At 35.8% G+C, this 23,600-nt stretch overlaps 1 protein-coding gene across 1 annotated transcript; it reads left to right on the forward strand.

The window, feature by feature from the left end:
• The first annotated feature begins 1,236 nt into the window (after positions 1–1,236).
• On the forward strand, positions 1,237–18,746 carry LOC131143486 (pentatricopeptide repeat-containing protein At1g80270, mitochondrial-like). The gene is made up of 4 exons (XM_058091823.1): positions 1,237–1,527; positions 3,093–3,192; positions 14,917–15,526; positions 17,110–18,746. The coding sequence occupies exons 2-4, from the start codon at positions 3,158–3,160 to the stop codon at positions 18,355–18,357; spliced, it is 1,893 nt and encodes a 630-aa protein (XP_057947806.1). The 5' UTR covers positions 1,237–1,527; positions 3,093–3,157; the 3' UTR covers positions 18,358–18,746.
• Positions 18,747–23,600: the final 4,854 nt, after the last annotated feature.

Here is a 23,600-nt window from a genome sequence, read left to right on the forward strand (position 1 = left end):
CAACCATGAGTGTCCTTTTACCTAAATCTGAAATCAAATCACTCAACATCACATGTTAAAGCATAATTTATTTTATTATCATCAAAATAAGATTGAAAAGTCCAGTTAAGCTAACACATTACAAAAAAGTCCATAGCAGAGAGCTTTGATTAGCTGGATCATGGAGACAAGCATAGGTCATGTTTTTATTATACTTAATTTATAAATATTTATTATTAGTTAATATTTTCAGTAGTCCTTTAATTTTTATTTTTAATTTTCTGCACATATAATTATATTAATATATATTTTAATTATGTATTATAGATATATGTACATTATCTCCTTCCCCAATGCCGCATCACAATCGCTCGCCTACCATCTGCTCAATTGATCACCCTACGCACATTGCATATTCTTCTAGTTATAAAAAATTGACATAATGTATTAATATTTCGACAAATTTTATGAGTCTCATCTTTGTCCATGTATTAAAAATGCGAACAACTTCATCACTTATTCATTTTTATTTTTTTGTAATCATTATTTAGTAAAAAGGTTGAAAGTTTTGTGGTAGTTTATATAAATTAAAGAGTCGTATCATTGTAAAAAATTAGAGAAACAAAAATAAAAAATCAAAAACACAAATTAAATACTAAAAATGAGAAATTAACAACTTATTTGGTTAATGTTTATAAAACTAATATAAATTAAAAAATTAACTAAAAAATATTCATTTCCATATTTAAATCAAAATATTATAAAAATATAATTAAAATAATAAAATTACAAATAATATACATTAAAATATTAATATAATAAAAATAAAATTTATTATAATTATTTTACTTAATTGTTCAATTTTAAAAATTTACTTTATAATAAAAATTTTACTAAACATGATAATTGAAAAATAATAAAAGTATTTTGTAATTGACTTTATTATTATTTTTTAAAATTTATGTATATATATTTAATTATATTTAAATTATATGGTTATTTAATTTTAATTTTGAATTAAAAGTTAATAAAATGAATAATTTAATTCAAAAAAATAATTTATGGATATTAAAATTTCTAACAATAAATTGTCAAAATAATTGAAAATCATAAAATCTAATTTTAAATTTTTTTGATAAATAGTTAAATATCAGCAATAAAAATAAAAAAATTACAATAAAAAAAATATTTTTATAATTTATTTTTTTTACAGTAAAAAAAATTGAAATGAAAAATAGGAAACAACGAACGAACCGAGGGCCGGGGCAAGTTCAAAACGACTGATGGTGTTTAGCTGCATTTTATCCTAAATAATAAAATCGCAGAGGTTTTATAAAACCCTAAAGCGTCCAGCTTCTTCCCCCTCCCGCGATAACTTCTTGGTTCCTCTGGTTCTTTTACTTCCTCTTCACTCTTCAGGGTGTGTCGGCGGACTCGCTCTCTCGCTCTCGCCCAACTTCCAGAAAGCTTGAGTGTTCATCTGCGTGTGTTGTAGGTTGTTCCTCGACTGACTGTCTCGCAGTAATCTGCCATTGCTCAACTGAACAGGTCTCTCTTTCTCTCTCTCTCTCTCTCTCTCTCTCTCTCTCTCTCTCTCTCTCTCTCTCTCTCTCTCGGTTGCTTAAGAGCAGTTCGAGGGTCCTATGTTTGTGTGTTGTACATGTTTGCGTAAATGTCTGAGTGAAGAAACACTGAGCAATACCAGCATATGAGTGCATGTCTCTCTCGTTCAAAATCTGTTTGAGGGTTACCCTGTTTTATGTAGTTCCCCTTTCGCTATCTCTCTGTACAGTAAATTTTCCTTCGGTCAGAGTTTTATAGGACCATTCACTACAATTTTCTTTTCTTCATTTGCGTTTTTTATTAGCATCGGAAAACACAAAACAATGTGTTACGCGGCCCCTTTTTTTTTTTTTCCAAATGTAATTGCAGAAAAATAGACTTTGGAATTCTATCTATTATTTTTCTATTTAGTAATTTTCTTTATTTTAAAAATGTGGTTTTGAAATTCAATTGAAACTCAAAAGTGCCTAAATCTGGTTGAGTGGTGTATTCAGTATGGTATGCCACCTCACCAGGCATTGTAGATGGCCCCAACGGATATCCAACCAATGCATATGCATTAATCTTGCTGTAACATTTCCACGGGCTTTGTTTTATTTTTCTACTGGAATTTTTAAGTCAAAGTTTTGAGCAGGAGAAATTTCAAGTAAAATTAAATCTCTATCTTCTCCTTTGTTTTTTTATTATTATTGATTTAAATTTTTGTTGATTCATTTATATTATTCTTTATAATTTTATTAATAATTAATTCTTAAAACTTTTCAATAATTTATAGGGAATTGTTATGCATGATCTGGACTCTGGTGAGCAGTTATTAATTGGAGTTTTATTTGCTTTGTACCCAAAATGCACGCCTTCCCATTACCCCCTCAAATTAATTTTTATTTTTTTTTCTACTAAATTTTTTTCATATAATATTACTGATTTTTATTTTTTTTTTTCAATTTTTTTTTATTCTTAGGACTTGTGTGGGCTTGTTCAATTAAAAAATTATTCTTCGTATATTATACTATTATAGACCTATGTTGAATTCAAAGAAGTTGTTGCCACTCATTGTAAACTTACAAAGTTGAATTATATTCTTAGGATTTAGAATCTCCAAATCTTGTAGTAAGGTGCATTTATGACAAGCTTTCCCCAAAAGGAAAAATTGATTTATTCCTTTCTTTTAGTATTTTCTAGCTGGAACTTTGAATTGGAAACATTACTTTCCTGCAATTGTGATTGGTAAGCTTAGAAATGTTGCTTTGCAATTTAGGTATTGAGTTGAGTCTAAGAAACAAAGTATGGAACTTAATCATTAGAATTTTTTATTTCTTAGCTTTCCCTATGCAATTCCAACAATCAAAATGAACATTCAAAAATGAGAATTAGGGCAGTCTGTAATGCTATAAGTTTTATGCTCAGGGTATTGAAAAATTGGGTTCTTATATTTGATAATTATTGTAGTTAGTGTTGCCACATTGCCATGGGAAATGGATATGCTGAGAATGCGCTAATGGTTAGTTAAAAATTAACTTTGAGCTTGACTGCTTGTATTCAACATCTAGGGTTTCTATCTCGCCAGTTGTCATCTTTTGGGCCGGCCATTGAGGGTGCTCATTCTCAACTCACCATGTGGGCTCTTCGTCAAGCTTCAAATCCTGTCAGGTAACCCTCTCTATCCCTTTTTCTATCTTGTCCATTAAATTTCGTTTCTTATTTTTATTAATCTCCATTGGCTTGTCATATTTTCCGCATTTGTTGATTTTTCACCAAGGAGTTGTTCATTTGGCATTTCCATACTGCTTTTTTATGCTTTTGTTAAAAAAATTGCATTCGTTTTAGCTTTTAAAATTAAGCAAACAACTTTCACATGTTTGACACATAGTGCCCAATCATATATGGTAAGTTTTGAGGTTGTGGTTGTGGGTGTGGGTGTGGGCATGGTGGCTAGCATGCTATTTTAAATATAAATTTTAGAGGAAAGGCGTTTGGTCGCATTTTATTTTATTTTAACTGAACAAAATGAAAATAAGATTGTAAGAAACAAAAAAGAAAAGGAGCATTTATAAGTAGGAAATGAAAATGACAAATTTCTAAGAACATGATTACTCTTGCTCTTGTTTGCTTGTCTCCTATTTACTTATATTTTTTTTTATTTAGCTACATATTAATGTAGTGTATTAGCATAAGCTTTTCTTGTGTATGTGTGTACAACATTGTCATATATCAGTTGCTTAATAACTTAACGTTCCATATAATTGTAGAATAAATTATGTTTGTATTATTTCAAATCCATAGAAACTCACGCAAGGCCAAGCTTTGAGCCTTGACCAATGCCCTAAGAGTCTAAGATTGATAAAAAATGGGAGCAAATAGGTAGGTTTGCTAGCTTCTTTGGGAGCTTGATATACGCTATATTGTGTACTTGCCATGACATTTGTTTTGTTGTGGATTTGGTAAGTTGTTACCGTAGTAACCTATGCACTACTAATTGGAAAGTTAATAAGGTATGCTGATACTTACATGATACTTAAATCTTGTCGTCTCTTGTCTCAATAGGATTGGTGTCTAGAGTAGGAGTAGAGATGAGTGCATTTTATGATCACTCACAAACATCAGGAATAGAGATTTTCAACTATTAGTTAAGCATCAATAGAATACCACCCTGTAGTCCAAAACGTCAACCACTTTGTAGAGTGTCACAAACATCAAGAATTACATTATGATCATTCACAATTTTTCCACTATGCCAGTTGGAAACGACTACAATCCTCTGTTCTTTGCAAATTTGAAGTGGAGTAATTGTATGTTTGAAGGTTTACTTATTTCTTTCTTTCTAAGCACACCAAAAGATGGCAAGAGGGATGGGATTCAAAGGCTTTAGCTTTTTCTTGATGGATTTGATGCCTTCCCAAGCCCAAATCTCCCCTCCCATAGAATTTGTAATAACCCATCGATATCTAGTCAAGGACAGAGCCATGTTTCCCACATTTATTGTCCAGGGGTAGTGGAAAATGTTGACCCAAGTGGCAACCTAAGAGGGTAGGGGAGTGAATTGGGTATAATGAAAATTAATTGCTTGATATCAAATTTAAAAGCAAACTAAGCAAACCAATCAAATACACAAATATACATCAATAAAAATAGAGATTAAGGGAAGAGAAATGCAAGTGATTTTTATAGTGGTTCGACTATCCCTACCTAAGTCTACTCCCTCAAGGTTAACCATCTTGAGGGTTTACTACTATCCTTGCATTAATGGTGGCAAGGTCACCAATTACTACGAGATTTTGAATACAAAGAGTTATTCCTCACAAGGAAAGTTTTACAATTTGAAGCACAAAACAAAATCTCAAAGAATATTCAAAATATAGGTACAAGAGTATTTTAAGACTTTCTTTCAAGAATGAGCAAATTAAAGCTCAAATATATTTTGAGAGAGAGGAGCGTTTGAGCTTTTGAAAATTCAAGATAGATAGCTTGGCTGATGTTCCTTGGACTCCGAAGGACCTATTTATATAGTTAGGAGCAAAACTAGTTGTTTTTTGCTTGTGAGATTCAATTTTTAGCCCGAACCGTTCAACATGTCTCATAGGCTGGTAGATCATGCACTAGCCCTTAGATTGCGAAATTGACCTTTGGGGTCTTTGAAAAGTTGAACGGTCAATTGTTGACCTGGGCCAGTCAATTGCTCAAGCTTTTTGCCTAGGTTAATTGATCTATCTCCATTGAGTGGTTGATTGCCTGGGTATTCTGCCTAGATCGGTTGACTGTTCCATAGAGACTGGTCAACTGCCCTGGCAGGAGACTGAATAGTCTTCTATCTTTGTTTGCATTTTTCTAGTTTTGAGTTCTTTAGTGCCAAGACCCAAGTATTCTAAGAAATATACAACTTAAAGAACATTACAAATGAGATAAATAAATACAAATACAACAAACAAAATTTTCAAATCTTCTCTCAAATCTTCACACCTAATGGTATAACTTGTTGAATCACAACTTCAAATACAAAGCCATTAGTGCAAAATAGTTTGTTATCATCAAAACTAGGTTAATGAAACCTTGAGGCTAACGTAGTAGAATGTGGTTGACTGATTTTGCATCAGTCATACAAAGAAAACATCTATTTGCAACTGTAAGCCCCCTTTTCTGTTGATTGTCTAAGGTTAAAATATTTCCATGTGTACCAAACAAAAAAGACAACCTTCAAAGGGGCTGCTGTCCTCCAAATATGAATCCAAGGGTTGTCGTTGCAATTTATTCCCATTAGAGAGAGCTTCTAGTGGAAAGATCTAACAATGAAAACACCATTTCTGTTCAAAGCCCATTTTTGGTTTGTTGGGGATATTTTGGTATTGCATATTATAGAGCTTGCTGTGAAAGTCAGAGAGTGTATGAAGTTTCCATTCTACCACATTCCTAGTGAAAGGAATATTTCAGAAAATCCCCTAATCAATGATTTGGAGATGATGAGTGATGATGGCATCTTTTGTCACCAGACAAACTTTAGATGGAAGCAAAGGTAGCTCTAAATTACCGTTTTCATGCCACGTGTCATGCTAGAAGTAAACGTTGGCCCTATTCCCCACTTAAAATCTCACATATTGGAAAAAATCATCCCATTTATTGTGTTATCTAATCATTATTCTCTAGCCCATATTTAGAAGCTATAATTTATCATCATAAGTCTTTCTCCTTCATGAACCTTTACAACCATTTCCTGAGGTGGGTTTTATTGAAAGGTCCCAAACCCCTCAAACATATGGGTTGTTTAACCACTCCCCATCTAACAAGGTAATATTTAAACTCCTCCTCTAAGCTTCCCAAAGAAATCTTCTCAGTATACCCTCTAGTCTCCTAGCAATTGAGGTTGGTAAGGGTAGGAGGGACATGGAATAGACCAGAAGATTTTTCATTGTGCTTCTAATCCCATCTCACACCTAGAAGACCAGCAAGGAAGGATCCCCCCCCCCCCGCGGGGCCAACTCCACATGTTCTCTCCAATTGGGATGGGCTCACTTTTGCCAAGGCTCACTTGCAAGCCTAAGACAACCTAAAACCCTAACAAAAATGCATTAGAGGGTTGAGGATATGATGAGACCATCTTCATTAATGATTGTATCATTTGCAAAAAGGAGATAAGAAACTTCTGTTAGCCTTCCATTTTTGCCCACCTTGAGACCTCTAAAATCCCTTCTTTAGTAGCTTTCATCAGAATAAGGCTTTGCACATTCTTCTCCAAAATAAACATAAATGGGGACAAGCGATCCCTTTGTCGCAGGCATCTTGAGGAGCAAAAGAAATTAGAAAGGCAGACATTTATGATCCTTGTTTATCCTCAAATTTTTAAGGATAATCAATCAAATATTAGAAGTGCATATGTAAATTGTTGCCTAAATGAGAGTCATAACTATGTTAATGATTTGCATATGAATAGTGCACAATTTTTTGATTATTCTCTGGACATGAGTCATGAGTCTTCTCAAAATAAGGCTTTAGACTTGTATTAACATTGTTGGTGCCTCTAGGCTAGGCATGAACCTTGACTCGTCATGAAACTTGATTGTTGAGTCATGCAATGAACTTCAAGATGAGTTGCCATATGCCAACTATTGGGAAAGATACATTTGCAAATGACCTTGCTCCTCAACCTCAATTTTCCATTTCTAATTCAAAGAGTAAAAGTTTGTTGAAATTCTTTAATCATGGATTCTATTGTTGAAAATCCCCTTGTGATTGTTTCTTCTCCATCGAGTGAACTTGTGTCTACATCCCTTGCAACTTCTCCTTCCACATCTTCCTTAACCAATTCTAGTGAAACAATTATCCATCATCCTAGTATATGGACCGACTGCATATTTCCATGAGCTGCCAATAGATTTGCTTGGTTTCTTGGTTGGAGTGCTTGTTATTTTATGAGAGGACATTGCAGCTGTCTATGGTACTTGCAGTTGGACGATCTTGTAGATTCTGATGGGGATTGATGATGCAAAGCAGATCGTGCCTCTGCTTTAAGGTCATTTTTTTTTTTAAACAAGTGGGGTTTGATGGAGAACACCAATGGAGAAGTTTAGATGTTTATTTGGTAGGGATTTTTATTATAGGTTGGGAAAATTTCTGTTATTTAGAAATTTGACTTAGTTTAGGGTTGTTTTGTGTATTTAAGTACTTCGTGGTTGTTTCATAACTTCTTTTTTTATTGGGGTTTTTATGTTGGTATGTGTTTTAGCTAGTAGTGGGTTTAAATGATGGGCTTGAAAGTTATCTGGACAGTTATCTGATTTTACTTCTTTTCTGTCCAGTTTCCCTTTCTCTTTTCCTTCCTTCTTCTTCCTCCTTCTCCTTCCCTTCTCTTCTGTTCTGTTCTGTCATGTCGCCAATCCTCTGCTGCCCAGCAGCATTCTTTCCTCTTCTTTCTAATTCTCGTCCATGAATTTCTCTCTCTCTCTCTCTCTCTCTCTCTCTCTGATTTCTGAATTTCTCTTGCTGTCCTACATCACCTTGTTAGACAAATAATGTAAATGTGCACAGTGGTCTTTTTTGACTTCATTGTCATATGGCTTCTTGTTAGGTGTTGCAGGTGGGTCTGTGATGTTGATCAAAGGTCTCTATTCTTCCTTGTTCATTTAGTACATACATGTTGGATCTTTCTATGCCAAATGTTATAATTTGATCTTTCTTCTCTCTCCCCCCCCCCTTGATTAATCTTCTCTCTCTCTCTCTCTCTCTCTCCCCCCCCCCCCAAACAAACAACAAAAGCGAGTCCTATTGCAGTCATTGATGCCATGTTTCACTAAATTCGTTGGGGAAGGGGGGGCATTTGGGCATTTAGGGCTAGTTCCATATTTTGTTCCACTCTACACAAAAAGTTTTGCTACCATTCATCACTAGTGAAAAGACTACAACATTTAAACCCAATTAATACCAATTTCATTCCCAAGTAGTTTACCCATCAAGGTTAAAAGGGACCATCCTTTTTATTCCACAATTTTTATGAGTCAAAATTTATCGATTCATTTAAGCTGTATGATTTGCTTTGTTTCCTTGAAGTTGTATTGGGTTTCTATTTGCATATGCAAAGATAAAATCCATTCAGCTTTATATAAGAAATAGATGATTTGATAAAGTTTCTTAAATGGAATACATTATCTGATTAGGAGGCTTCTCCTTCAAGCAAGCAAGCTGCTACTTGGGTTGATGATTAAATGAAGAACAATGTTCTTATTAGAGTTGGAAACAACGATTTCTCTTCCCCTGAGGTAAAGGATAGAAATATTCTAATCAATCTGGTTAGATAAGGCTCCCATTACTAGCTTAGATAAGAACCCTTAAAATAAAGGTTCTTCATAAATATCTATTTTGAATGATATTTCAAAGAGAAGGGGTAAGGATATATTATAATCTCAGTCAAAAGAAGATTCTTGTGTCCATCAACTGAATACTAGAGCATTGAGCAGATTATGTAATGTAGGCCATTGGAAGGTGGCTCAGCCGCTCAAACCCTGTTATTCTTTGGAAGTCAAATCCAAAAAGAAAGAGAGGAATAGTAGATCTCAGGGGAAATGTGAACCTAATTCCAATTCCAATTAATGTCAATGTCAGTCTCATTGGGGCACTGGAATATTAGAGGTTTGAAAAAATCCCATATGCAACATGAAGTTTCCTCTGATCAAGTATAAAAAGGTTTAATGACAAAGGTCAAGTCTGTGAACTGTGAACTTCAGCTGAATTACTTCTAAGCCTGTGAACTGTGAACTTTAGCTGGATTACTTCTATCATAAATAAAGGTTGGATATTCCTTCACAATGACTGTAGTGATCATTCTACGGGCTGGCTCTAGGTGGGCTATGGTCCTAAAGTGTTTGTTGTCTTAGCTATGTATCAAAGTTCCCTATAGTATTACAGTCTAAAATTTGGTTTGCCTTGCTTTTGGGTAGCTTCCACTTATGATTCTAACTCTGTTTGGGATTGGAGGAATCTCTAAGGGCTATTTGAATAATTTCTTATTGTAGGTAAAGGATTTCTGTTGACTTTGGTGTAATCCCAAGAGGGGGAGGGGTGAATTGGAAATTTTAAAAATTCTTCCTAGGTTTAGCTAAGTAATACACAACTTAGGGTCTGTCTAAGCTTTTCCTAATATCACAGAAAAACTATTGAGCAAATATTTAAACAAATAAACCAATCTTAGTATTACCCAGTCATTCAAACCATGTATGTAAAATAATCAAGACAATAAATAATAGCATACATGTAAGGAAATTGAAGTGCAGAAGACAAGGGAACACACCATATGATATCGGGGTTCGACCAATACTGTCTACGTCCCCGCCTCAAGTTCACAAGTAAGAGGATTCCACTAATGCTCACTTACCGGGTGGAGTGACATCGGTTACAACCTCCTTTCCTTACTGGGTGAGGAAAACCTCAGGTCAGATTAACAGGGTTGACCCCAACCTTTACAACCAATCCTTACGGGTTAGATCAACACCCACTCAGGCCACGCCTAGAATACAACAATGAATATAAAATTTGTGTAAAATTCAAATGCTTCTCAACAAAGCAAATATGTATCAGCAATAAGCACAATATGATCAATGCACTCAAGTATGATAAGGAATTAATGCTCATGTGAGTATGTCAATTATATCTCTCAATCAAATAAGGTGTATGATAATGTGAGAGATGCAAATAAATAAGTTCCTTGATTCAAAATAAGATGCACTCCAAATATTTATCAAAACACAATATTATATCTACTACAAATATATTTTTACAATGAAGTATGGGTAGCTGTAGAGATTAGCTTCAAAATAATTCTTCAATAATCAAAAAATGAAGTCTTTGAGTCTTGCAATGAAAATGCTAAGACACCCAAGCTATTGAGAGTTTTTCTCAAGAGAAATAGATGTATCACTTAAAATCAATGGGAAGAACTTTTAGAGAATACTCTCAAAAGGATTTTAAAATATTTAGTATATGAGTGATGATTTTTCAAACAAAGATTTGAAGTACACAGTGAAACCAAATCAAATTCTTTTCTATCTTGCAATTAATTTGCATGAGAGGATTACTCTCTTTCCAAAATGATTTTTGCAAATAAGAGTTTGAGAGAGTATGAACAAATAGACTTGAAAAAATTATGGAGTATGAGCAAATAGGAGTATAAAAATTTGAGAGCGCTTTTGGTAATCTATTTGCTAATCTTGTTGCTAATCAAAGCAAATGAGAGAGTATATATAGGTAGTCCACAAAATATAACCGTTGGGGACTCATTTGGTATTTTGAAAAAGTTTAATTAAAATTTTAACCCCAATTACCGTAGTTAATTTTCATGAACCTGAGAGGTTCGGTTGCCCGATTCATAGGCCGATTGTCCAAACAGACAAATTCCATTATATTGGGTTCGGTTGGCTGAGAACAGGACAGGTTGGCCAAGCCAAGACAAAAAACCAAACCTTCGTAGATTCGGTCGCTCGGGGATTCGGTCTGCTGTGCTTAACAATTCGGTTGCTTGGGGTGATTTTGAACTATAAGTTCGGGTGGTCGGAGCTAGTAAAAAGTGTCAACATTAAGGTTTGATCGACCGTGGAAGTTTAGTTCAAATCTCGACCGGTCGCCCGAGCCAAGTCAAAGTATTGACTTTTTACTAGTTTGGTCGGCCGAGGCTTTTTTAACGCCCTATGTTCGGTCAGTCGAAGCCCTTTCAAAGTTCATTTTAGGTTCTGATTTTTATTAGAATTCACCCCTGTTAATAATGGTATAACTCTTAAGTTACAGAGGATTTTTCATGAAGTGTTTATGGGGACCTAAAGTCAATCTATGGTCATTGAGCATTAAAACCCTATCATGCATGTAAATGCATTATTACAGACCATATTAATATTACAGACCCAAAATAAAATGCAATTACAATAAACAAATGGTCTTCATTTTTTTGTTCTTTTACCTCTTTGCCCTTCAAATGCCATATGTGATGTGGTCTTTGCGTTCCTTATGGCTTCCTTGTGTTCCTACCCTTAGTGCATGCAAGGGATGATTTTGTTCAAAGAACTTAGTGCACAAGTAAGAACCATTGTATTTGTCATAATCAAAACGGGAAGGACTCATAGAGTCAACAACTTCCCCTGGATTGTTCTTGGGGATTTAAATACCATAGGGAATTTATCTGAATGCCATGGTTCCTTCTCAACCACCTGTCTTGCAGGCCTTGGAGATTCCAATAACTGTCTTTTAGCTACTGGGCTTAAGGATAATCCCTTTTAATGCTCCCTTATTTATTTGGTCAAGCAAAAGAGAAAGGGTTTCTTGTCAGCAAACTTTATAAGGTGATAGCTTCTCCTGTGTGGTTTTGTTTCCTTCTCAGGCATGCTGACTGAATTTCTTTCTCCTCGTGTTTCTGACCACTCTTGCTGTTCTGGTTATTGGAAAGGATTCTGTTGCAAAAGGCTCAAAATTTCCCTTCAATTTCCTTAATTGCTGGACTTGTAATCCTGAGTTTGAGGAAGCTGTAAACATGGCTTGGAATCCTTGTGACCCCGTCAGTCACTCCCATGTATAGATTCTGCATTTAAAGAGGTGAAAAATTCCCTCAAAGATTTCCACAGAAAGTATTCTGTTGGCCTTTGGAAAAGGGTATATCAAGCTAAAGAGAAAATGGAGCCCCTTCAAAGAAATTAGCTTTTGAACTCTTATCCCTTTTCTTTAAGGATGCCAATAATATCCAACTTGACTTCATTAAAATCCTCCACAAGGAAGAAAATTTTTCGAAACAAAAATCCAAGGCTAATTGGCTCAAACTTGGAGATAAGGACAATAAGTTTTCTCAAATGTTGTTAAAGATTGACATAGCGGAACTCAGATAAAATTTTTTCTTCAATTTGATGGCTTGAAAATAACCTTGTACGATGATATTAAGAAGGAGCTGATTAATTTCTACTCTGATCTGCTGGGAAGGATGAATGAAGAGGTTATTCCTTGAAACCCTTCCCCCCCCCCCCCCCCCCCCCCCAACAAATCTGCTTCCTTCAGTTGGTCTGAAGATCAAAAAACCTCTCTGGCTAAGCAAGTTGAAAGGGACGAAATTAAGAAGGTTGTTTTCTTTATGTCTGCTGATAGAGCTCTTGATCGAGATGGTTTTAGTGCTAAGTTCTTTAAATCTTGCTAGAATATCATTGGGACAGGTCTAATTGAGGCAGCTTCTTTTCTCTTCAATGATTTGAGGCTTCTCAAGCAGACTAATGGCACTGCATTATCATTGGTCCTAAATTTCCTATTCTGATTTACTATTTTAAAACAAAATCACTAATTTCTAAATCTTCAAATGAAATATGATGATTAAGAAAGTGATCCTCCATCACAGGGGGAAGGGGTGAAAGAGAAATTAAGCTGCTGATTGCTGAATGTGCATCCAACAGATTCATCTAGTTATGCTTCTGACAGTTGCTAAAACCTATATTCAATTTATTATGTAATTTTTGGTTCTAAGTTCTACGATTTTGTTTGGACTTTGGAACCTTGGAAGTTTATGCATTTGAGTAATTTTTTGTTGCCTGGCTGGATTTCTGGGATTTTGTTCTGCAAAATCTGCATTATTCAGCTCTATTCTGCAGTGATTCTTATAACTTTGCTTATGTGTGGACTATGAACTATGATGCAATTATGCTACCCTATATTGAACCCCCTTTTAGGCCTGAATTTAACCATATAAAGTTTATATAAATTTATGTATTTGCTCTTCATCTGGGATCGGATCAATTATAATCTGAAGAAGTTGTTCCTCAATTTGCTTCTTGTGAACCATTGGGAGAAGCTGGGAGGCAATGTGGGGCTGGAGAGATTCGTCAGATATAGCCAACTGACTGATGCAATGCATGCACTCTGAAAAGCTTGCCAACACATCACATTCACTTTGAAAGGAGGGACTACAGATAATGGAGAGGGACCAGGTGCCATCTTTGTATCTGATTGCAATGACAATCCAAGATTATAGCAAGACTTCAAGACTGAAAATTTTTATGCTCAGAATAAATTACTCAAGCAGATAGCCTCCAAGCAAGAAGACCTCTCCTGAGAAATTTATGTAATTTATATTAATTATATAATTTTTATTTCTCTCATTTATAAATAGGGGAACCCTAGCCCTAATTTAAGCTAGGTTTCCATAACATATTTGGACACTGTTAAGGCTTATCCTAGCATTTAATGGAGTTGGAAAATACTCCTGGCTATGATGCCAATGCTGGAGAAACTAGTGGAAGTTTCCTTGAATGTTATTAAAATGGACATCTAAAATCCGTATACTTGCAGATGTCATTTGATATTCTTGAGTCTTGAACTTTTGTTATAGCTCCTTTGTGCAATCCAAATAATCTTCAATGATGCTAAGAGGGCTACTAGAGTTCTTTTTTGTGTTCCCATGATGCATGGCCTAGAGCATTCCAATGGTGGCTCAAGGGGGCAGGGAGGAGTGAGAGAACAGCCAAAAGGGGGGGGGGGGGGGGAGAGTGTGTGGGGAAGAAAGAGTACATGGGAAAGCTTCTCAAACTCAATAACATGTCCTTTTAGGGCTTTAGTTTAGTTATTTATAAATAGGGGAACCCTAGTTTGAATTTAAACCATAACATTTTTGGAGACAGCCTTTTGGATAAGAGTTATCTTAATTAAGGATCAACCCAATCAAAGCTTATTCTGGAGGCTTGACATCGAGGATCCACAGCCGCCCAATAACTGGATCTGATTTCCTACACATACCTTCAAGTTGTGAGGAAAATGGCTTCTTTTGTATCCACATACTCGATGGTGATTTTTATTTCTCTTTGCTAATGTTAATCAATTAAACTGCATAATTTATTTTTCTATGCTTCAAATTACAGATGCTTTACCTTCAACTGCCAAATGTGTAGTTTGCAAGATAATTGCCAATGATTATTTATTTTAATAACCTAATAATCTAAAACTATTCTTTATATAACTATATTATATATAGCTATTCTTTGTATAACTATATTATAGATAGCTATTCTCTATATAAGTATATTATGTATTAAAATATTAATACTTTTATGAACATCAGGAAAAGAAAGCTTTTTTCCAATTTTTTCTTCTGCTGGGAGCACAATTTGTGGTCTGAGTCCTCTGGTGACACCACGTTGATTAAAATCTTCTGTCATTTGCGTCTTATTATTGACTCCATGGGAAGCATGGGCTTTTGACTTCCACAGGATCACTAGCTTTTCCAATTGTTAATCTAATATGGCTTACTTTTGTTTTTTAAATTCATAAAAATATTTATTTGGGTAAAATCCCATATGCAAATAAATTCTCTTGCTCCTTTTACATGGTTTCACTCAATATTCTTTGCAGGCTAAAATTTACTTGTGGCATTTTCAGGAATCGTGTTTTTAGCATAGGAGCTTCTCGAGTTTGTTGTGCGAAGTCAGAAATAGCAAGTACTTATTTAGATGACAAGGCAGACATTTCGGAGCCTTCCCTCTTATTATTTGATAGATGCTTCTTGTTGAAGAAATATTACCATGCTACACATGCTTTTCCAAAGTTCTCTGTGTGGAGGCACCATTTTTCTTCAGAGGCTAGTGCAAAAAGCAGTGGAGAGGAAGATGGCTTGGAGGATGGGTTTTCTGAGCTTGAAACATCAGCTACTGCTGATGTGGGTCGAGAGATCACAGATAATGGGAATGAAGATGAGTTAATTTCGGAACCTGAATTTTCTTCTGATGATGAAGTTGAAGGTGGAAACTTAGAATCACGTTCTCAAAACGAACTGGAATTATCAGATACTGAGACAGTTGTAAGTGAGAAAAAACCAGATAGTAAAAGGGTTCCTTCAGAACTGTTCAAGGCTGTTATGGCTGCTCCTGGCCTATCTATTCATAATGCCCTTGATAAGTGGGTTGAGGAAGGAAAAGAGTTGAGCAGGGCAGAGATATCGCTAGCCATGCTCAATCTTCGGAAGCGTCGGATGTATGGAAGGGCCTTGCAGGTGTTTTGACTTGATACTTTGTTGCATATATTTCATTAACTTTATCCTTTATTTTCACTTACACATTTTATTTAGCTTAGCTTAAATATTTTGCTGTATTGTGTAAGCTTCACAGCTTTTATTTATGAATTTTAGTTGTTTGTAAATATGCATGTATGACTGAGGTACACTTGCTATTGTTTTTTTTTTTAAAGGAAGTCCCTAAAATTGAATTTTGGAAGAGTACTGATTCCATATTTTCAAATTTTTCTGGTAGAGAAGTTCACGTTTATGGAAGCTTTGCTTATCAGCTGAAATGATGCCCTTTTCATCATGTGCAAGGCAGTTTCTCAAAGCTAGAGTTAGCGTGTTGTCCTGTTATCTAATGGATGCTAGCGATTAATTATTTTTGCTCTCTTGTTCGATCTATCTTTTGAATATGCTGTACTATGATTTAATTTTAATGAGGTTTAGGGAAATGCAGAAATATGCCTATGTGAATTTCACTTGTCACGAGTCACTAATGCTTCCTGGTTTACTACAAGATTATATATTGTAAATCAGCATATATAACTTGCTCTTGCTTCTTTAATAATAATAATAATAATAATAATTATTATTATTATTATTATTATTATCGACTTGATATTCATGGCTTTGGCAAGTTTTGCTGACCTCAATTTGCATGTTTTAAAATAGTAATTTTTTGAAATTTCCTATAGCTGATAATCTGGGACATAAGTTGAAACAGACAGGTTCTTCTTAATGAAAACTTTAGTTGCCAGATGTTTCACTATTTTATGGTTACTTTTTGGGATAAAAAAAAATGAGATAAAAAAAATATGGGTGCTTTATAACTGCTTCCAGAAGATTTGTAGTGCAATTCTTTTGCCGTCCTAATGAATTGTATTTTGTTATCTTGTTCACCCTTCTTTGTACCATCTCCTATGAATTTTTCTAGAACAAGCATTTAGTCAGATAAGTGGTATTTGACACTATTAACACTGATCTCCAACTCTTGTTTCTTAAAATGTTTCTGGAGTTTCTTTTTTCAAATACCCCAGCAGCAGGGTTCTATTGTTGATTTTCTCCTTGCACCTAAGGCATTTGACTCTCTAGTTGTAAAGAATATCTGTGTCGAGGCTACAAGCACCATTGAAACTTCAAGCCAATGGCGAATGATAGATCATATAGAAGACATAATGCAGGAGACCTTGGTGCAAAGATGCATGACATAATGGTTTGGGAAGCTTGATGGTATTGTGACGTTTGTTTTTGGATGCAAATGTTTTTATTAGTTAAAGAATCAGGATTACCTGGCCTTTTTATCCCTGGGGGTTTCTCCTAGCATTTTCATGACTTCTTTTTGGGGGGACATGCTTATTATTCTCTTTTCTTGTTTTATTTTTACAAAAATATGCATTTCTAATGAATCTCGACCCTTATTTATCTGTTCCTATTTGCTTCTGGTGTCTCCTAATTTTAATACTCGCCTGTTACTTTCACATTTGAATTCTGCTTATCATTATCCTTGTTTTGGTAAGCGAAGGTATAGCCTTTTTAAAGAATATCCAGTTTTGATTATACTAAATTTTGTTTTGCAGCTGTATGAATGGTTGGAGACAAATAAGCAGATTGATTTTGTTGAGAGAGATTATGCTTCTCGTCTTGATTTGATTGCGAAGATTCGAGGTCTGCAGAAGGCAGAGCAGTACATTGAGAAGATCCCCCAGTCCTTCAGGGGGGAAGTAATCTATAGAACCCTCTTGGCTAATTGTGTTGCCACCAGCAATGTGAAAAAAGCAGAGCAATTGTTCAACAAAATGAAGGATCTAGAATTTCCAATCACATCCTTTGCTTGCAACCAGTTGCTTCTCCTCTATAAGAGGATTGACAAGAAAAAAATAGCTGATGTGCTATTATTAATGGAGAAAGAAAATGTGAAGCCCTCTCTCTTCACTTACAGGATCTTAATAGACACCAAAGGCCAATCCAATGACATAACTGGTATGGATCAAATTGTTGAGACAATGAAAGATGAAGGGATTGAACCTGACATAAGCACACAAGCCCTCATAGCCAAACACTATATCTCTGGTGGGCTTAAAGAAAAAGCTGAAGCTGTTTTGAAGGAGATGGAAGGAAGCAACATAAGAGAGAATCGTGGGGCTTGCCGCGCCTTACTTCCTCTTTATGCAGCACTTGGGAAGGCCGATGACGTGGGAAGACTTTGGAAGGTCTGTGAGGCTAACCCTCGGCTTGATGATTGCATGGCTGCTATTGAAGCATGGGGAAAGCTGAAGAAGATAGAGGAAGCTGAAGCAGTCTTTGACAGGATGGTGAAAACGTGGAAGAAGCTGGCATCAAGGCATTACTCGGCACTCTTGAAAGTTTATGCCAACCATAAGATGCTGACGAAGGGGAAGGATCTTGTGAAGCGAATGGCAGATAGTGGGGCCCGTATTGGCCCATTAACTTGGGATGCACTTGTGAAGCTGTTTGTGGAAGCAGGAGAGGTGGAAAAAGCTGACTCAGTTTTGCAGAAGGCGGCCCATCAAAATCAGTTAAGGCCAATGTTTTGTTCATTCATGGCGATAATGGACCAGTATGCAAAGAGGGGTGATGTCCATAACTCTGAGAAGATCTTTCACAGGATGAGACAGGCTGGGTATGTAGCTCGGGCCCGTCAGTTCCAGGCTCTAGTCCAGGCGTATATAAATGCCAAGGCTCCTGCTTATGGAATGAGGGAAAGGATGAAGGCAGATAATATATTCCCTAATAAAACTTTGGCAAGTCAGCTGGTGCTGGTTGATGCATTTAGGAAAACAGCTGTGTCTGATTTGCTTGATTGAAGAGTTTGATAGCTTCCCAGAGACGCTTCTCCTGATTTAATTGAGTTGTCCCAGCAAAGAAGCTTAGTGAGATTATCTGGAATTTGTCAAGTTGTCCCAGCACAGAAGCTTAGTGTGACTATCCAGCGACTGTTATTTAGAATTAGCTTCATGATTTATGCATTGCTATAATCAGTAGTGTTTGGAGATGAATTATTTTTCGTTGCTATTGTTTCTGTTCTTTTTTGCTCTCAGCATTTCCACCTGTTTGCTTCAGTGGGATAACACTCGGATGTATTATTCTGGTCAACTTTATCTAGGTCTTTCTTTCCAACCACACTACCTGATTGAAATGCTCCAACCAAAGATGCGAAATATAAAGGCAAATAGTATTTTTAGCTGGCAACAAACCATTCCTTTGCTTTTTAGTTGAATTCGGTTAGGGTAAATTTGGCAAATGAAGCTATATGTTCTTTTTGGTGTTTGGTTAGAATGAAAAGCTGACATTTTGCTCAATTGTTGAACTACACAAATCTTCTGCCCTGGTTGCACATTTGAACTGTTATAAATTGCCCCATTCATTCTTTCCTCTTATCTGTTCTTATTTAATTATTGATATTATTTTGGTTCCCTATGGAATGCAATGCTAATTTCAGTAGGGCAACTTTGTGGAGTTATTCAACACTATAGGATTTGTTTTCTTTGTTTGCTATTGTTTTTGCTTTATTGTTTGCATCACATTAGAGAATGCCAATGGAGTGAGAATTGCCAGTCAAATTGGGCAGCACTCGTATTTGCTTTTGCTTTGGTTGGTGTTGGCTTCATTTCATTTCTCTACTGAAACAGTACTAGTTCGGTGTTCATAAGAAAAAATTAAGAAAACCATACGTATGAATGAAAACTAGTAATGGGTTAAAAACCAGGCCTTGTTCCATTAGGTTGGTAGGTAGGGTTTGCACAATTTATAACTTGATTATATTCTAAGAATATAAAAACAAATAAAAAAAATCAATTGTTTTCATTTTTTCATTGAATTAAATGATAATTATATCATTATAATATTTGTTTTGTTATTTATGTAAGAGTAAGATTAACCTAAAATAATTAAATGAATAAAGATGTCTTTATTTTTCAAACGGAAGATCAAACGTTCTTAAAATTAATTAAGTTCAAAGACAAAATGATGGTATCATTTAGATAAAAAAATATTAACAATATTAAAATTAAGAAGTATTTTTCAGATTACAAGTGATAAATTTATTTGTACTTGTACATAACTCACTAATTGGCCCTAGCAGAATTAGTATCTATAAAGATCTTAATTAATAAATAATAAATGTTTAAACTACTTTTGCTTTAAAAAGGGTTTTGGATAAAAATTATTGCATTATATTTGTAAGACCATTTATACAATATTTAACGTATCAATATTATGCAAATTTGGTGATGGATAAAGTAGAAAAAGGGATCCCTTGAGATGTAAATCAAGGAAATTAAAGAAAAGATTATCCGAGGACCTATAACCACTAAATAAAGGGGAGTACAGGGAAAGTAATTCCCACAACTTTTTAAAGGGTATTTGGTAGTAATGTTGCAACTATAGTAGGACTTTAGGAGGGAGGTGATGGGGGACACAGTTACGAACTCTCTATAATATTCCCTATTTCTCAGTACTTCTTTGATCTTGACTGAAGTGTCTCTAGAGATCATTGGAGGTCTCCCAAATTTTCTTTTTCTTCTTAGTTGCAAATGATTCGTGTTGGAAATGTGACTCATATTTTGACTGAAACGCAAGCATCAGGAGAAAGTATCGTGAAGTGAGGAACAAAGAGAGAAGGATGCAGGAGGTAAACCGTCGACAATTTCAGGTAGTGCTGCATGAAATTCTTCTCAACTTCAAACCATCGACGGTTTATGCTTGTAGACGTCATTTTCGAATCGGAAATCAGTAGATTGAGAGTTTTTGGAGGATTTTTCTTCCAGGGGGATTGCTATAGAAGTGTTTTAGATATTGTAGAAGTCTTTTGTACACGTAGGATTAGTATTTAATCATTATTATGCAACCCTAGTTTGATGAGCTTCTTGTAAGCTTTATTGTGATAGTGAAAAACAGTTGCTGCTCTTGTGGACGTAGGCAAATTTCTGAACCATATAAATTCTTGTGTCTTTGATTGTTGCTTTTGTTTATTCTCATTGTTGACTGATTGATGTAGGTCATGATTGGTCGACCTATGTCCTATGTTTCAACCCTCACAGAAGTACATACACTCAAAACACTTTAAATTAAGAATTTAATTAACCAAACGTAAACACTATAAATCATGAAATATTTCACATGTTCAAGGATTTTGAAAAGGTGTATGACTTGTCCAACAATTAAGTCCCAATTGGTTCTTTCACAAAGGAATCAAATTTTATGCTGAAAAGTTGCTATTTCAAAGATTCAAGAATATAAGTTCTATGTTAGCAAACTAACATTCATCTAATTGATTTAAGCTAGCAAGTACCAATGTTGCAATCTATGGATTCAAAGGGTTATTCAAAGATGTGATTTAATTTACTAGCAAGTGTTCACAAAATATTGCAAAGGATTCAAACACAAGTGCTGAGATTACCAATATAATTGTTCGGATGGCTTGACGTTGTTCAACACAAGTTAGATAACGCCAAAGTCCTTCGTACAATCTTTGAATCACCAATGTAAACGCATCAATGGAGTGGGGGAATAGTGGTCATGTGGGGGGTATTTTGGTGGTGGCCGTGTGGGCGACTGGGGAAGATGAAGATGGAGTCGATGGATAGAATAGTGGTCTCTTACCACTTGATTTTCGGAGAGAACACGTAACCTCACACTACACAATCAAAATGATTGGACAAAGCTAACAAGCTTCACAAAGGAATTTCCTTTCAATATTCAATATTCAAAACTTAGCTTCTTTCTTACAATGATACAAAACATATATAGACTTAGCAAGGGGAAGGAGGAGACAAGACATTAACTTCTTAGCTAGCATGGGGGGAACAAACCTTTAAACACACTTGCACTTCTCACACAAGCATGGGAGACAAAGGACATAAATACACACAACTTACTAACACATTAAATACTAAGCACAACTTACTAACACACACATTAAACATTCTCACATGCAAGCTAAGCTTATATGTCTTGCATTTTACAAGTTAAATATAAAACATATGTCAAGGGAGACCCAATCTGTGTGAGGCCCACATGACCATGTGGGGCTCATATGGTTCTTGGGCTCGAACTTGCTTCGGCATATCAACTGGGGTCTTCACGCATTGAAAGTATTCACGTAATCCATGTGTACTTACAAAATAGTTACGAACCGAAGTGGACATTGGGAGGTCTTCCATGTGTCATCATGTCGGCAAAGGAGTGGACATCGGGAGGTCGTCTACGTGTCATAATGTTTGCAAAGAGAAAATGGGCAGGGTATGTTGATCCCCATTAGTGATTGCTTGTTGAGTATAGTTCATCATTGAGTGCTTGCTTTGCTTGTTCCATTGATTGTTTAGAGAGTTTGTGTGAGGTCATTTGCTTGCACACTCCGCACCAACAATTGGTATCAAAACGCCAGTTGTTTACAACAATTGGTATTAGAGCTATTGGTTCATAATGGCTGGGGTTTCTTATGTGAGGTTCGAGGTTGGTAAGTTCGATGGAACGAAGAATTTCAGGCTTTGGCAGAGGAGGGTGAAGGACTTGCTAGTGCAGTAAGAGATGGTGTAGGGTTTATACGGAATGAAGCTGGAAGGCATGGATGACACAAGTTGGAAGGAGTTGGAAGTGAGAGTTGTGTCCACTATTAGGTTATGTCTGGTTGATGACATGTCGTATCATGTCATGGATGGAGAATCATCGACAGTGGTTAGGCTGAAACTAGAGAGCCGCTACATGTCCAAGTCATTGACAAACAAGTTGTATCTTAAGTAAAAATTATATTGGCTTAAGATGACATAGGGTTCGGACTTTACTCAGCACATCAACACATTTAATCAAATCATTAGTGATCTGGGGCGAGTTGATGTGAAGTTTGAGGAAGAGTTAAAAACGTTGATGTTGCTAAATTCTCTACCTACATCGCCTATGTACGAGAATCTGGTTACAACGTTGACTTGAGGGAAAGAAACCCTAGAGTTAGAAGACATCATAAGTTCATTACTAGGGTTCCATCAAAGGAAGAAGGCTAGCGATGAGGGTTCACATGGTGAAGGGCTCGTGCAAAGGGTAATCAGGATCGTGGGAGAGGCAAGTCCTGGAGCGGATTAAGTGGTAATAAAACTCAATCATAGTCTAGGAGGAGGAAAGATGTTTGTTGTTTTAAGTGCGGGAAAATAAGACACATAAAATCAGAGTGCTTAGAGTGGGAGAAGGGGAAAGCAAAAACTCAAGAGGGTTCATCAAAATCCGTGAATGTAGTGGAAGAAGGAGAGTCAGGGAACAGTAATTGTGAGATGCTTTCTATTTCATTAGGTTTAGAACACCTCATGGATTCTTGGATCCTAGACTCAGGATTTTCTTTTCACATGACGCCCAACAAAGTCTGGATCACCACTTATATATTGGTGAATTCTGGTTCCGTTCTAATGGGAAACAATGCAATCTGCAAAATGTCAGAATGGAGGATATCAGGATCAAGATGTATGATGGTGTGGTAAGGATGTTATGTGGTGTAAGACATGTACCCGATCTATGGAAAAATGTGATATCATTGGGCACTTTGGATTGTAACGAGTATAATTACAAGTCTGAAGGTGGGACAATGAAGGTGTGTGAAGGTGTTTTAATGGTGATGGAGGGACATGGGATAGCAGTGAATCTCTATACACTGCAGGGTAACACCATTGTAGGTGGAGTTGCAGTTAAGAGTTTTGAGTAAGATAATACCATTTTGTGTAACACAACCACACACAAAATAGAGGGTATTCTTAACTACATTGTTTTGGATTTTGGGGACTGATGAGGGTACTATCATGGGTCGGACATAGGTATTTCATGAGGATATCACGAAAGGTCTAGGGGTATCTCATGCGACACAAGTTGGAGATATTTGCCAAGTGTATCTTGTAGCTGAGGTGGAGTACCAGATTGGGAGCGAGTTCCTCAGGTCAGATATTGGAGCTGAGTACGCTGGTGTTCAAGGAGTTTTGCGAGCATGACATGGTGTATGTAGGGCTTGCAAGGAACTTTTTAGTAAAGTCAGCAAGTATAGCGTGTTTATCGTTTAATCGATCGCCAA

Source organism: Malania oleifera, chromosome 11 (assembly GCF_029873635.1).
Source record: "Malania oleifera isolate guangnan ecotype guangnan chromosome 11, ASM2987363v1, whole genome shotgun sequence".
Lineage (NCBI taxonomy): Eukaryota > Viridiplantae > Streptophyta > Magnoliopsida > Santalales > Ximeniaceae > Malania > Malania oleifera.

Bases quoted from the DNA above. Each gene is read 5' to 3' on its own strand.
- LOC131143486 (XM_058091823.1), top strand. From the start codon at position 3,158: ATGTGGGCTCTTCGTCAAGCTTCAAATCCTGTCAG. The intron at 3,193-14,916 runs GTAACCCTCTCT...TGGCATTTTCAG, and splicing joins CAAGCTTCAAATCCTGTCAG to GAATCGTGTTTTTAGCATAG. The intron at 15,527-17,109 runs GTGTTTTGACTT...TTTGTTTTGCAG, and splicing joins TGTATGGAAGGGCCTTGCAG to CTGTATGAATGGTTGGAGAC.